This window comes from Ascaphus truei, chromosome 16 (assembly GCF_040206685.1).
Source record: "Ascaphus truei isolate aAscTru1 chromosome 16, aAscTru1.hap1, whole genome shotgun sequence".
Lineage (NCBI taxonomy): Eukaryota > Metazoa > Chordata > Amphibia > Anura > Ascaphidae > Ascaphus > Ascaphus truei.
In genome coordinates this window covers 50,096,923-50,112,216 of record NC_134498.1, presented here as the reverse complement: position 1 = coordinate 50,112,216, position 15,294 = coordinate 50,096,923, and the positions used below count along the sequence as shown (strand labels likewise).

Here is a 15,294-nt window from a genome sequence, read left to right as displayed (position 1 = left end):
GACCTAAATCTCTGTAGTCAGTAGAATTCAAATTTTACAGCGACGGTCTCACCATGTGACAGGCTATAAACCAATCAGATAGCTTCTGATGCAGGGAGAGGGGGAATGTGTGTGTGTGTGATATTGTGTGATTGTGTCTGTCAAGTGAAACACTACATTAACAACTTTAAAATAGTAAAGTCTCCCTTAATTTAAAGTAAAAGTAAAGTATATTCAGCAAACAAACAGAAATTACAACGTCTCTCCGTTTCAGCCTCCCACGGCTCTGGTCTCCGCTCCTCTGCCTTCCCCCTTGCTCTGGTCTCCGCTCCTCAGCCTTCCCACGGCTCTGGTCTCCGCTCCTCAGCCTTCCCCCTTGCTCTGGTCTCCGCTCCTCTGCCTTCCCACGGCTCTGGTCTCCGCTCCTCTGCCTTCCCCCTTGCTCTGGTCTCCGCTCCTCTGCCTTCCCCCTTGCTCTGGTCTCCGCTCCTCTGCCTTCCCCCTTGCTCTGGTCTCCGCTCCTCTGCCTTCCCCCTTGCTCTGGTCTCCGCTCCTCTGCCTTCCCCCTTGCTTGACGTCTCCAAAACTCAAATTACAACTTTCGCAAGGGCTACGGAGACGGGTGACATCATCCGTAGCCGTAGCCGGCACTATAAGCGCAGCCTAACACAGGTGGAAATCTGAATATTAGGCTGCGGCCAGGCAGGGAGGGAGCGTGCTGGCGCTCATGCGTGATGACGTAACGCGCTCCTACTCGGCCGGGCAATTTGTGGCCGGCTAGGTGCGTGCGCGGGGGGCGTGTCGGGGGTATCAGCCAAGACGTCATGAAGCTGGTTCACCCTCATTAGGCGAACCGCTCACGTGACGCGCGAGCGGCAGATTCAAATTTGCTTGCTCCGGCAAGCAGCTAAGTGCCTAGCATGCGCAGGCGCTCGCCACACATTGCAGCAATGTTTCATCGTGGGCAGCGTGAGCGCGCCTGCCCGCTCAGCGCCACCCTGGACGAGGCCTAACACAGGAGGAAATGTGAATATAACACACAGGTAAGGCTGCGGTCCCAGTGCGTTCTACCGCGCACGGCTCGGCGTATTTACAACTTGCGACGGAGCCAGTTCAGCCAATGAGGGCGAACCAGTCACGTGAGGTCATGTCCACGCCCCCGCAAAACCCCCGCTACGCCCTCTCCCGTCACAATCCCTGCCTCTTTCCAAAGCGCAGATCGTGTGACGCGCTGTGCACGCGCCTCCCCCCGCCAGGCGCGCGTGCTACAGTGCAGACTGGGACTGCAGCCTCGGGCCGCGCTTATAGTGCCGGCGACGCAACCGATGACGTCGCTGGCCTTAAAAGGGGGAGGTAGAGGGACGGAGAAGCTCTCTGATTGGCCACATTGAGGGACCGTCGCCGAAAAAAACAAAAACAAATGTCAGTGACTAACAGAATTTTGGTAGCACTGGCGCTCCGTCGCTTTGTCGCCGTCGCGTACACAATAAGCGCTGACGACAAAGCATTTGTTTTGACACGACGGTCGCGTCGCCGGCACTATAAGCGCAGCCTAAGGCTGCGTCCATAGACATTTCTCCCGTGCGGAGGCGCGCGGAGGCGCGCGGAGGCTGAGGTAAAGTGGGTGCCGTCCGTGGGCGTGGCTATGGGTGTGCCAATGATGTCACGGAGCTGGTTCGGCCTCATTGGGCGAACCGCTTACGTGACCGCCCTATCGCTGATTTCTCGTGCATCGCGCGCCCCCTCCTCCCTCCGTGCGCACGCGCCCGCACGCTGCATGTACGCGCACACAGCATTAAGGCAGTCTGTTCGCTCAGCGTGCGGACGCGTCCGCGCTGTCTGCCACAGTATGGACGCAGCCTAAAGCCATGGCTGGATGTCGGGGACAGTTACATTGTATCCACACAATGCTGAGAGCCGAAAACCCGGCCTGGCTCAGCACTTCCCCAACTCTGCCTTGTGATTGGCTCAGCTGTGCTGTCCATCAGCGACAGATCATAGGAGCAGATTGTTTTTGCCGCCTCCCCGCTACGTGATTGGGTGAGAGTTGGATGGCACGCCCATGCTGCCTGCTGATTGGTTGGTGAGGGAGGTGAGTCAGAGCTGGCCTGTGGGAAGGAGTTAGATAGCGGGCCGGACAGGAGCAGTGTGTGCGGGGACAGGGAGGCCGGACCCGGGGAGCCAGAGCACGGGACACCGGGGACAGGGGAGGCCGGACCCGGGGAGCCAGAGCACGGGACACCGGGGACAGGGGAGGCCGGACCCGGGGAGCCAGAGCACGGGACACCGGGGACAGGGGAGGCCGGACCCGGGGAGCCAGTGCACGGGACACCGGGGACAGGGGAGGCCGAACCCGGGGAGCCAGAGCACGGGACACCGGGGACAGGGGAGGCCGGACCCGGGGAGCCAGAGCGCGGGACACCGGGGACAGGGGAGGCCGGACCCGGGGAGCCAGAGCACGGGACACCGGGGAGGCCGGACCCGGGCAGCAGTGTGTGCGGGGACAGGGGAGGCCGGAACCGGGGAGCCAGAGCACGGGACACCGGGGACAGGGGAGGCCGGACCCGGGCAGCAGTGTGTGCGGGGACAGGGGAGGCCGGACCCGGGGAGCCAGAGCACGGGACACCGGGGACAGGGGAGGCCGGACCCGGGGAGCCAGAGCACGGGACACCGGGGACACAGCAGGGCCTAGTCCTGAAGGGAGAGCAGGTGAGAGAGAGAGAGAGTGTGTGTGTGTGTGACTGTCACTGTGTGTCTATTACTGTGTGTGTGTAACTGTGTGTGTCTGTCTGTGTGTGTGTCACTGTGTGTGTCACTGTGTGTGTCACTGTGTGTGTAACTGTGTGTGTCCCTGTCACTGTGTGTGTCACTGTGTGTGTGTCCCTGTCACTGTGTTTGTGTCCCTGTCACTGTGTTTGTGTCCCTGTCACTGTGTTTGTGTCCCTGTCACTGTGTGTGTGTGTGTGTGTGTGTGTCCCTGTCACTGTGTGTGTGTGTGTCCCTGTCACTGTGTGTGTGTGTGTCCCTGTCACTGTGTGTGTGTGTGTCCCTGTCACTGTGTGTGTGTGTGTCCCTGTCACTGTGTGTGTGTGTGTCCCTGTCACTGTGTGTGTGTGTCACTGTCACTGTGTGTGTGTGTCACTGTCACTGTGTGTGTGTCACTGTGTGTGTGTCACTGTCACTGTGTGTGTGTCACTGTCACTGTGTGTGTGTCACTCACTGTGTGTGTGTCACTCACTGTGTGTGTGTCACTGTCACTGTGTGTGTGTCACTGTCACTGTGTGTGTGTCAGTGTCACTGTCACTGTCACTGTGTGTGTGTCACTGTCACTGTGTGTGTGTCACTGTCACTGTGTGTGTGTCACTGTCACTGTGTGTGTGTCACTGTCACTGTCACTGTGTGTGTGTCACTGTCACTGTCACTGTGTGTGTGTCACTGTCACTGTCACTGTGTGTGTGTCACTGTCACTGTGTGTGTGTCACTGTCACTGTGTGTGTGTCACTGTCACTGTCACTGTGTGTGTGTCACTGTCACTGTGTGTGTGTCACTGTCACTGTGTGTGTGTCACTGTCACTGTGTGTGTGTCACTGTCAGTGTGTGTGTGTGTGTGTGTGTGTGTGTGTGTGTATATATCTATTTGTATGTATGTATGTGAGGGATGCGTATGTATAATTACACACAGAGAAATACATATATAAATGTATATATTTTTATCATTTGTTTATAAAACACCAACATTCTGCAGCGCGGTACAATGGGGATACAGAGTTATGTATGTTACATACCCAATAAGCAGATACAGAACGTAATGAGGCCCTGATCTTGAGAGCTTACAATCTAGAGGGTTAAGGGGCAGTGCGGGACGGAGTATGCCTCAGAGTTGAGTACAACTGATCCCGTTTGGGGGATGTGTGTGCATACACAAAAAAGGAAAGATGGTGTGTGTGTGTGTGTGTGTGTGTGTTTATGCTTAATTGCATAGCCAGTTAACCAACCCCACACTGATTAGACCCATTAAGGTCGAAACGGCTGTCTGTGGGTGGGTTTTCTGGCTATGCATCTTAACCCTGGCTGTGCTTAAAGCTGTGACCATGCAGCAAGCTTAAGCCTATAGGGAACCATGTTAAAAAAGGTTTTGAAGCGACACTGTGTGTCCATTTGCATATCATTTCCCAGAATCCCTTGCTGCAGTGGGAGTGCTGTGTGATAATGGTGAAAGGCAGGGTTATATATTCATTCAATATATATATATATTGAATGAGGGGAGCGCAAAGGACCGCAGCGTAATATTGTATAAAAGGGCTTTAATCGGACGAGTGATATTCTTAAAATGCAGAAGAGAAATGACTCATCACGTTTATAACGGAGTTTCCTCAGCCGGGCTGTCTGCTGGAACCTCAGCCTTTCTATACAAGGGCCGCGCGCGCGCGCACGGCAGGGAGAGGGGAGCCGACAGGTGTGTGTGTGTGTGTGTGTGTGTGTGTGTGTGTGTGTGTGTGTGTGTGTGTGTGTGTGTGTGTGTGTGTGTGTGTGTGTGTGTGTGTGTGTGTGTGTGTGTGTGTGTGTGTGTGTGTGTGATTGCGTGATTGCGTGATTGCAGAACGAAAAAAAAAATATTTATTAAACTTTTTTTTCTTTAAAAAAATCTTATCTAGGACTTCCTTTCACTCAACACATACACACATATACATACACACACATATACATACACACACATACACACACACACACACACACACCTGCAGCTCCCGGCTCTATAGACAGGAAAGCATGCGGCACGCGTGTTCGCATAGGCACGCACGGCCGCATGCTGTATATAACAGCTCTTACTCCGAAGCCCCAGCTCCTTCCCACAATGCTATACAATAATATACAAAGTTTCACTGACGAAAGACAAGGATGTTTCACTTAAAATGCGCATGCTCGTCACACACATTTATTTATTTTTATATCCACATTTCTCCCAGAAATGGAAAAGTACCAGAGTATTTTACAATGAAGGATGCAATCGGAAAAAAAATGTACCTATAATACCCCCTTACAAATTAAGAAGAAACATTTTTGTTTTACTAAGTGGAGTTGAGGTGTCATTCGAATGAAACGTGTTTTTTTCTGTGCCCTGAGAGCTCGGATGAATGCCTTTGCCTGTTTCCCTATTAGAATAGCCTTTGTTATGATTACAGAATATTCTACGTCAGACAGCAGCTGCAGTCAGATTTGTATTTTTTATTTTAAGCCCTTTTTTTTCTCCACTATAAGACATGCAGAATGAGTGTAACTTGTTTTCACATGTGGCTCTCTGTTTCCGCCCTGCCTCCGCATATCAGGCCAGCAGTGTGTAAAGTGACAGCTTGCTCAGCTTTGCTGTTGCTCCAATAATTAATTAATAAGCCGTGGATTATTGCTGTCCCATTTCACACACGCACATCTTGTGGTTAATGGGGCATTCCTACTTACTCCTCTTAATGCATTTTGTGTGCAAATTTGCATGTCTTCATTTTTGTTCGTGAAATTAGCACTTAAAAATTCCTTGAAAAAAATATTACATCAATATTTCTGCATTTTTTTAAGTGTCCGCCTTTTTGATTCTCTAAAAACTGCCTCCTAACTTATCAATAATCAGTTTTTCCGCAAAAACGCCTGTCATTTGATTGTTCTAGGTTCAGTGTAAAGCGCTATAAAAGTGGCATTGAAGACATTATATACGTGAACGCTTTCATTTGATGGCGTCTTCACAATATATTGCAGAGATGGAGGGCACGTTGAACTTCTGTACTTCCAAAAGCACAACATATATATATTTCTTCTTAACTTGGACAGTAAGCTGCTCGGGGCAGGGCCTCCAATTCCATGATGTTGTCATTTTACTTTTTGCACGTATCCCCATTGTTTTGTTCTTGATTTACTTTATATGGTGATTTTGTAAAGCACAGCATACAGCGGAACAATATAAATACAATTTAACATAGGTTGCACTTGATGGACATGTGTCTTATTTATTTATTTTCAACCTCGTCTACTATGTAACAATTATACATATAGCTCTGATCTATGCAGCACTGGACAATGTGGCAGACACCATGCATCACTGCCCTGAATAGCCTATAATCTACGTTTAATGCCTGAGATAAAGGGCCTGGCCTAAGGTCACAATGAGCCAACACTGGGATTCAGACTGGCTTCACACACAGCAGTTACATCATTCCCCAGCTTACCCCTTCCTCCCACATGTGCTATATTATAATGTGTGCATGGTATTTATTTACATCGTTCTTAAGTATCTTGTCTCGTTTGCTTTCTCAGTCACCGGCATGATGTGCATCTCCACCCAGTGCTACCGATGTGTGCTGCTGATCATCCATCCACAATGAATCTGCGATCCATTAAGGCTAAAGATGTCAGGCGCCGGGTGATTACACACTTTGCCTCATCTTGTGTGTTGTATCTATGCCACGGTTAGTGACATTAATCTCTGTCATTCTGCTTCTTGCAGCTGTATGGCTTATCCATTGCTTGAGATGCCTGCATTATAGAATAACACACATTTATAACTCAAGGGGGTTCAACTGTTCCATCTCTGCTTCCCATTCTTCTAGCCCAGTGATTCCCAACAGAGGGGTGGGGTGCATGAGGTGTTCCCAAGGGGTTTGCCAAAAATAAATCAGTACTGGTGTCTCCCAGGCAGTATGGTGGGGTCCCGAGCCCGTGTGGGGACTGCACACTTAGTAAGGCCCCAAACTGCACCTTAGCGTGAGGGGTATCGCTGTCACTTTCAGCAGGAGCTTCCGAAGTCACTCCCCACAATGCTTTGCATTCACAACAGCAAGGCATTGTGGGGCGTGACTTTGGAAGCTCCTGAGTTGGTTAGAGTTATACCACCCACGCTGCCTGCACACGCTGAGGGGCAGTTTGGGGGATTATTAAAGCATGTGTTCCCCCCACCCCTCCCCACTACTATCTCAGGACAATACACAGTTTTCTTAGCGATAGTCTGAGTCGGCAATAAGATTTAATGATGAGGAGTTTGCAGGACGAACATATTTTGTACTAAGGGGGCATATTTTGTATAAAAGTAACTGTCAAGTGCATCTTTCCTGATTAAAGAAGCGACAGGCTTTTCTTGGGGGTCTCTGAATGGGAAAGGGTTTGTAAATCAAGCGTTTTCTTTATCCTTACACCCCACCCACCCTGCCCTTATCAGGGGAGGGGGCTCTGGCTGATTACATAGTGATGTCACAAAAGGGGGAAAAAAAATCAAACCCCTAGCTTTAAAAAGGCGTGTGGATTTTGGCTGCTGTCGAGAGCTTACCTGCGGCGGGGTCCTGACGGTGCCTCCCGGCCTTCTCTGTCTTGCTCTTCAAATTCATGTTTTTCCCCTGCCGCAGTAGTCAAAATGGCCGCTCAGCGTCATATGACGCTGCGTTGCCATGGCAACATGATGTCTGCAGCAGGGTAAAAACATGAATTTGAAGGGGAGAAGGCAGGGAGACACAGTCAGGACCCCTGCCGCAGCTAAGTGTTGTTGGGGGAGGGGGGTGTGAGGCAGTGTTTTGGGGGGACGAGTGACTTTTGGGGGGGGGGGCGAGTGGGTTTTTGCCCAGTTTGTCGGGCCCTGTCTATAGGTGTCAGATTTTTGCAATAATAAACCAGATGTGACCCCTTAAACATGTCACTGGAATTAGTTCACTTTGGACCTGAGAGGAATTACCCCTTTAAAATAATACATCAGCATTTAAATACACAGGCTCTCTTTTATTTTGAGAAAGGTGATGTCATGCTTTTACGTTGAGTATTGTCACTTTCTATTAAGATAAATAGTGGCGCAGCTGGTATTTGTGTTCCGCTTACGACACTGCCAAGTCTTTTATAGATGTGTTTTTAATTTGTTCCCTTCCTGTAACGAGCACTTTTCTCCACGTGCGGCTTGTGATGCATTTTCTGTGAGGGGGAAACACATAATAATTTATTTCATATGAAGAACACCTGTGTTTAATATCACTAGAACAAAAACGGTTTTACAACAAGGGAGGGGAAAGCATGTAGACTGAATGAGTGATTTAGGTATCTTATCAGTTTTTGTTTGTCTACTGGGTTCTGAAGACCTCTTGCACAGATTAATAATAAATAGAAATAACAGACTTTTTCTTTTCTTTGTGCTACGTTTATCTTTTAGGCCTACAAAGAAAGTCTCTATCTGCCGATGATAACCACACCTCCGGTGCCTTTGCTATTTAAGTCTCCAGCTAAGCATAGCTATTTTTTTTTAATGCTCCAGTTGCCATGGAAACTGACCGCAGTTGCCCAGAAGAAAACATTGTGACAAAGTCTTCCTCTGCCACCTGTAAGAAGAAATCCGGCGACCTTTGCCCCGCTGGAGACTCCGGGAAGGCAGAACCCTCTCCCGGGTCGTGTCCGGATCAGCAAACTCCAGGGAAGCAAAAAAAGACGCCGTTTAAATTTTTCGGAGGAAGAAAGAGCATCTGTGCTCTGCCCAGCTTCTTTGGGGGAAAGCACAGGGGTTTAGGCAAGGGAAGCTCGAGGAAAGGCCTGAGCAAAAGCAAGACCCATGATGGCATCAGTGACGCACATTGCGAGGACGGGAGAAGAGGTTGCTCTGATTACACGGTTAATAAGGCGCGCGGGCAGAAGTTTACAAAGGGGGCTAATACTCTGCCCAGTTCCCACAGTGCAGACTTGGGCATTACCTCCCCGGTAAAGCTTGATTTCAACTTCCACGATACCTCCCCTTTGGGTAGCACGGAGTGTTTCGACAAGAAACTAAATGGGGAGAAATCGCTGTCGTTCCCCAGACCAAAGAAAGGCCTGAAAGGCTTGTTCAGCAGCATCCGCCGTCACAAGAAGAGCAAAACCCCCGAGGCAGGCAAGTCGGAGCGCTGCGATCACGCCGCCGCCCCCTGTGCCATCCTAGAACAAGCGAATCACAAGCCACCAGCGGAGGAGGCGCAGCAGCAAGACTGCAGCGAGCAACCCACCCCGGGCCACCTCCTCCCTGGGATATCGGGCGGCTCAATGAGCAGAGAGGCTGAGCGGGAAAAGGAGGAGAGTTTGGGGTGCTGTGTGAGCCTGTCCGAGGTGGCTCCACGTTCAATTAACGAAGTACCTTTGGAAACCGACAAGGTTGTTGTTGCGGCTGTTAACAGAAACCATGCCTTAGAAGCAAAAACCGACGGCGCTATTGTGTGTTCCAGCCCTGATGGGGTCATTCCTGACATTGTAAATCCGGACTACATAGACCGCGATCCACCCTCGCTCCCTGCCGGTGACCAGGTTAGCCTTATTTTTGATGACGTCTCTTCCCTGAAGAGTTTCGACTCCTTTACGGGCTGCGGGGACATCATTGCCGAGCCGGACATAGACAGCATCAGCGACGCCACCATTTCCTTGGAGAGGAGTCGGGAAACGACAAAGAGGAGCTCCTGCCTTGTGACCTACCAAGGAGGGGGGGAGGAGATGGCAACACCCGACGACATGGAAGAGGAGTATCTGCAGCAGCTGTTGGACAATGCCACTGACGCAGATGCGAGCTACGAGCTGAAGGATGTGGAGGAGCATAAGGTGCAGGCAGGGCTTGCTCAGCTGGAGCATACTGCCTGTCCCATGGAAGTTAAAGAGCCCTATGTTGACGAGTCTGGTATGAGCAACACTGAGCTTTTGACCCCCCAAAGCGATCAACAAGAGTCTGCTCCGAATAGTGATGAAGGGTACTATGACTCCACGACTCCTGGTCCTGAGGATGATACAGGAGAAGGTTTCACCCGTAAAGAGCGTCTTCCAAGGGACAGCTACAGCGGAGATGCACTTTATGAGTTTTATGAGCCTGATGATAGTCTCATGAGCCCTGCACCTGGTGGAGAGTCATTGTATGAGACTAAAACTCTGTGCTCCGAACTTCTGGATCAGTTCTTTGACTTTAGTCTTCCCGCTGACGATAGCTTCATTCAGGACGTTGGCGCGATGGAGACAGAGGAGGAACGTTTGGCAGTGATTCAAAAGCAGCTGCTCTTCTGGGAGAGACAACGAGAGGCGGCCCTGAAAGGAATGGAGCATCTGAATAAAGGACGTTATTCCAAAGAAAAGCGAAATGTTGAATGTGAAAACCGAGCCTCCAGCTTAATGGGCAGGAATAAGGGTCACCTTAGTAGTGATCCAGCTTTGTTAAAAAATGCAAGCAAAGCTGGTGTTAAAAATGGAGTTTTACATCCATTGACTGAGAAACAAAGCTGGAAAGACTTCCAGGAAGCCTCTCTTGCAAACACCCGTTACCTGGGAAGGTTCATCCAACACTTGGAAGGTAATGGCCTTATTCGGGACGCTGGTTTTGAGTTGAATGTAGATGGCCTTGGAACTCAAGATCACGATGACCCTAGGAAAGAAAATACGGTTATGTTTTCCAACACTGAGATTACTCCCGGGCGCCATTGCCAGAATGTATTTGACGATGCCTCCAGCCCTGACTACGGTCAGAAAATTGAATGTGAACAGGCTGTGAACTTCTCTCAAACGCTGGTGGAGTTCACCAATAATGGCACATTGTTTTCAAGCATCTCTGAACGCCTGGGCCGCACAGGCTCTCGCTCCTCTTTCCATCACAATCTGGATGTTCTTCCAACTATGGTTACTTTTGACATTGTTGATGTTGAAAATGAAGGTGAATGTGAGCAGCAGATAGAGTTTAATGCGGAAGAGGAGGTGGCCGCGTCCTTTGAGGCCTTTGACCACAGCTACATGCAAGAGTCGTTGGCTGATTGTGAAGAGCAGTTGTTTCACTTGGACTCCCAGCAGCCTTTCCACAGCTATAAATGGGGTGTCGCCAGTCTTCCCCGCCACCTCAGCCATTATAATCCGAGTCTTTCGATGCCAGCACCGCTTTCCCTTAACCGAAGAAGCAAGTCTCTTGACACAGAGAGCTTGGAGCTTGAACTTGGTGGATTGCATTTGTCCAAGAGTGGCCAGAAATCCTATGATCTTCTTTCCCCTTTGGCAGCTGGAAAAAACTCCTGGTGTTATGAGGATGCATGTCCTCTGGGAGATGACCTGGGGTGTGATATTTTAGAGCAGGACATTCAGACATCTGGGAGGTGGGCTAGATATAAACCAGTTATATCTTCAAAGCAGGGTTACAGCAGAGAGTCCAAGGGCCTAGGTTCAAGTAACCAGCTGCCAAAGGACAGTAGACAGATGGCAAGGACCTCCAATGCACCTCTGCAGTGTAACACTAGCCAGTCTCTGGAGACGTCCACCCCCTACCAATATAATGGGGAAAACACTACAAAGAAACGTGCTCTTGTGTTACCATTAGAAGAGAGGAGGGGTGTGAGTGTACATCACAGTTCTTCCTTTCCTCACTCATCTGATAAGCAAGTAAAGACCAAACCTGTGGGCATCACACAAGCGATGCCTCAGCAGCATAAAAACACGGAGGACTCCTTAAAGCCATCAGCAGATGATCAGGAGCAGTCTGAAGGCTCCAAGAAAGGGACAGTGGAGCATGGTAATACCGCAGCCGAGAGCTGGACTAATAATTACAGGGAATGTACTAGCAGCTAGTCCTTTTATTTGACGATTTTTCTAAGGTTTGGGGAAGCAAAGTTAAAATGTGCAAGTGAACTGATAAAATGTTGGTTGAAAACCAAAAACAGTGGGAGGGGGGTATATACCTGTTTGCAGCTGCAATGAATGTTTTTAACCTAGATTTCCATGTCCTGCCAGAGACCGGCACAGGCGGGTAACTGAGTTATAACAGTATTTGGCTATTTGACAAAGATCTGAATTGAGTTCTTCTGTGCTCTGTAATGAGTACTGTCCCCCCTGGCATTGAAGAGGTTAAACGTTGACTTTCTTCTACCTGCTGCCATTTAATCCATTCAACAATGCACATGCAGGCACCGGTATTTACCTGCATGGCCCCATTGGTATGACCTTTTTGGCACAAATAGCCAGACATTGTCCGGACCTCATGAGTCTTGCAAAAAAAAAACCCCTCCAACTCTTAAGATCCCTGCGGCTCTGGACACATTATTATAGCTTTGCTGACCTTCTTATAAATGTGCAAACTCGTCTGGAAACCCTAAAGAATGTAATTGCAATGTAATCTTTTATCGAATGTAATCATACTCAAAGCAAGAGGCTCTGACTGAGGGAGGAAGGTGTAACCTGTCAGCCAGGTGTTTACACGACCCGGAGCCCATCGTGTCCCTGTTAGAGTGAGTCAAGATAAGGAGATGGGGGGGATTTTCCTGTGCAAACTCCTTTTCAGCAGATAGTCCAATCCTCATCATGTCTCGGCTCCCCATGTTAAATACTCGCCACCCAGATGCCCTCGGCGGGACTGCACCTTGAAAAGAAAAACAATAGTGTCAGCTTGGCGCTACACGGGGGTGGGTACCCATCACCTAAAAATTAACACGCTGCCCCACAAGGTTGTAAAGTTTGGGTGTTTTTATTTGCAGAAGAATCAGCCCAACTCTAATTGCGTTGTTAGACAGGACTGTGAAAACTATTACTAAGGGATAGGCAAGGACTGGCAGCACCCAAAGTGGCAGACCTGGCAAGGAGTCTGTTTGTAGAGACTGATCTATGCCTCGTTTAAACTTCTACAAATCACCTTAATAAAAAAAAGAATGTTGCTTGAATCTAGGTACGGGAGAGGAGCGGGCATGGCACGCAGAAACATCTATTGGGGCAAATCATTACCGTCTCATGGAATAGCCTCGGGAAATGAGTTGGACAAACACATGGAGGATGCACTAAGAATACATGTTTTGTCTCGCGTGCAGCTGCAGCGGGGGGGACCATGTTTATAAAAAAAAATTGGGAATTTAAAATGGCCTTATGCTGGTGTTTTGAGGGAACAGAACTGAAGAAATAGCTAATCGCAGCCAGCACTGCAAGGGTGTTATAACTACACTAATTATTTCATGTTTTTTATCGTACAATAATGATCCACAGAACATGAACACGTGACTCCAGTGTCACATCTCACTTCTCACTGGTTTGTTACGCGCACAGCCACGCGCCATGCTTATAATGGCGCCCTATTTTTTATTTGTAATGTGAAAACGCAAAACTGTACAGATGGAAGTGTAATTTATTATCTACTTTTTTTTTTTAAATGATGGTAAAACCTGAAAAAAATAAAGAAACTTGCATTAAAACACTTCTGCCTCTTAATATACGCATCAGTAGGGGGGGGGGGAGGGGGGCAAGAAAGGTGACTATTTGTGGTCTTGCTCATGAGAGATAATCTGCGTTATATACACGCATGGGGGAAAAAAACACTTGTCAGAAAATGAAATAAAGCCACTTTAAAGCGGGCGGCCACATGAAAACACCGGGGAACGCAGAGGAGGTGCCGGGTGTGAGATGTTCCTGGTGAGAGGCGTAAAATGGTGTTCCATTTCTCAGCACTGTAAACACGTCAAAAATAGAATATGAGATTGGGAACGCTATTAGTGGGCGTCTGAGCGCGCGCTCCCTCTCCCCGATCAGCGGGTGTCTGAGCGCGCGCTCCCTCTCCCCGATCAGCGAGTGTCTGAGCGTGCACTCCCTCTCCCCGATCAGCGGGTGTCTGAGCGTGCGTGCACTCCCTCTCCCCGATCAGCGGGTGTCTGAGCGCGCGTGCACTCCCTCTCCCCGATCAGCGGGTGTCTTAGCGAGCGCCCTCTCTCCGATCAGTGGGTGTCTGAGCTCGCGCGCACTCACTCTCCCCGATCAGCGGGTGTCTGAGCGCGCGTGCACTCCCTCTCCCCGATCAGCGGGTGTCTGAGCGCGCGTGCACTCCCTCTCCCCGATCAGCTGGTGTCTGAGCGCGCGTGCACTCCCTCTCCCCGATCAGCGGGTGTCTGAGCGCGCCTGCACTCCCTCTCCCCGATCAGCGAGTGTCTGAGCGCGCGCGCGCTCTCCCTCTCCCGGATCAGCGGGTGTCTGAGCGTGCGCGCGCTCTCCCTCTCTCCGATCAGCGGGTGTCTGAGCGTGCGTGCACTCCCTCTCCCCGATCAGCGGGTGTCTGAGCGCGCTCTTCCTCTCCGATCAGCGGGTGTCTGAGCGCGCTCTTCCTCTCCCCGATCAGTGGGTGTCTGAGTGCCCGCACTCTCCCTCCCTGATCAGCAGGTGTCTGAGCGCTCTCCCTCTCCCCGATCAGCGAGTGTCTGAGCGAGCGCCCTCTCTCTGATCAGCGCGTGTCTGAGCTCGCGCGCACTCCCTCTCCCCCTGCAGTCTGCTTCTCAGGCCTGCTAATGATACTCTTAATTACAATGCGTGCTGGTACATTCAGCCCACCTGCTTTGCCTTTGTGTGTCCATATGTATAGTGGATTATATTACTGCGTTTAATACAGAGCAATAAGCACAGGCTGCATTACATGCAAGTGTGGAGATGGGACTCCTTTCCATGGGCTCAGATTGTCTTGGTCAGAGAGTAGCTGTATTACTAAAAGCCGTGTGCCAGCTGCAATAGTTACTTAGAATATTTAAACTCCAGCAGTTTCTGCTTTCCGTTGTGAACTGGTTAAATACTTAAGGCTGTTGCCAGACTGCTATTGTTTTAGATGTTCTCTTTGTTAGATTATCTGCTCCTGTCTTTCTCCTCCCAAGGATTTTATTCTTTATGGGTTTTCTAGTATTAAAATTAATATGGGTGCCTCCCTGCTTGCTAAACAACCCCTGCCCCCCACCCCACCCCAAAGCTATTTCCCAGTCTCTATCTATTCTGTCTAGCCCAGGATTTCTCAACTCCAGTCCTCAAGACCTCCCCTCAACAGGTCAGGTTTTAAGGATATGCCAGCTTCAGCACAGGTTTCTCAGTCGAAGAGCCTTCTTCAGCACAGGTGGCTGTCGTAGCCATCTGTGCTGAAGCTGGGACATCATGAAAGCCTGACCTGTTGTGTGGGTCGAGTACTGGAATTGAGAACTCCTGGTCTAGCCCATTATTTCTTGTTTATCCCTTTTCCCCTCATTTAAAATCTCTACATTTGTAATAATCCCCCCCCCCCCCCCAGCACACAAGATTCCTCTTCATTGAGGTGCAATCCATCCCTACTATAAAGATAGCACCTCCTCATAGAGGGACTCCGTGCTCTAAAACCCAAATCCCTACTTCCCCCATACATTTCTTAGCCATGTACTAATGTCCCTCAGCTCCAACTGCCCCCCTGGGCTAGCGCATGTTTGTATTTCTCAAAATACTACCTTGTAAGTTATTACCTTACGTTTCCGGCCTATATCTCTAAAACCATTGTGTAGGAACCTTCATCTTCCCTGGTCTTTGTATTGATGCCAACGTGTACCAAGATCACTG

The 15,294-nt window shown here is 49.8% G+C and overlaps 1 protein-coding gene across 1 annotated transcript; it reads left to right on the top strand.

Moving 5' to 3' along the window:
• The first annotated feature begins 2,098 nt into the window (after nt 1–2,098).
• AMER1 (APC membrane recruitment protein 1) lies at nt 2,099–13,154 on the top strand. The gene is made up of 3 exons (XM_075573541.1): nt 2,099–2,688; nt 6,283–6,434; nt 8,153–13,154. The coding sequence occupies exon 3, from the start codon at nt 8,260–8,262 to the stop codon at nt 11,545–11,547; it is 3,288 nt and encodes a 1,095-aa protein (XP_075429656.1). The 5' UTR covers nt 2,099–2,688; nt 6,283–6,434; nt 8,153–8,259; the 3' UTR covers nt 11,548–13,154.
• Nucleotides 13,155–15,294: the final 2,140 nt, after the last annotated feature.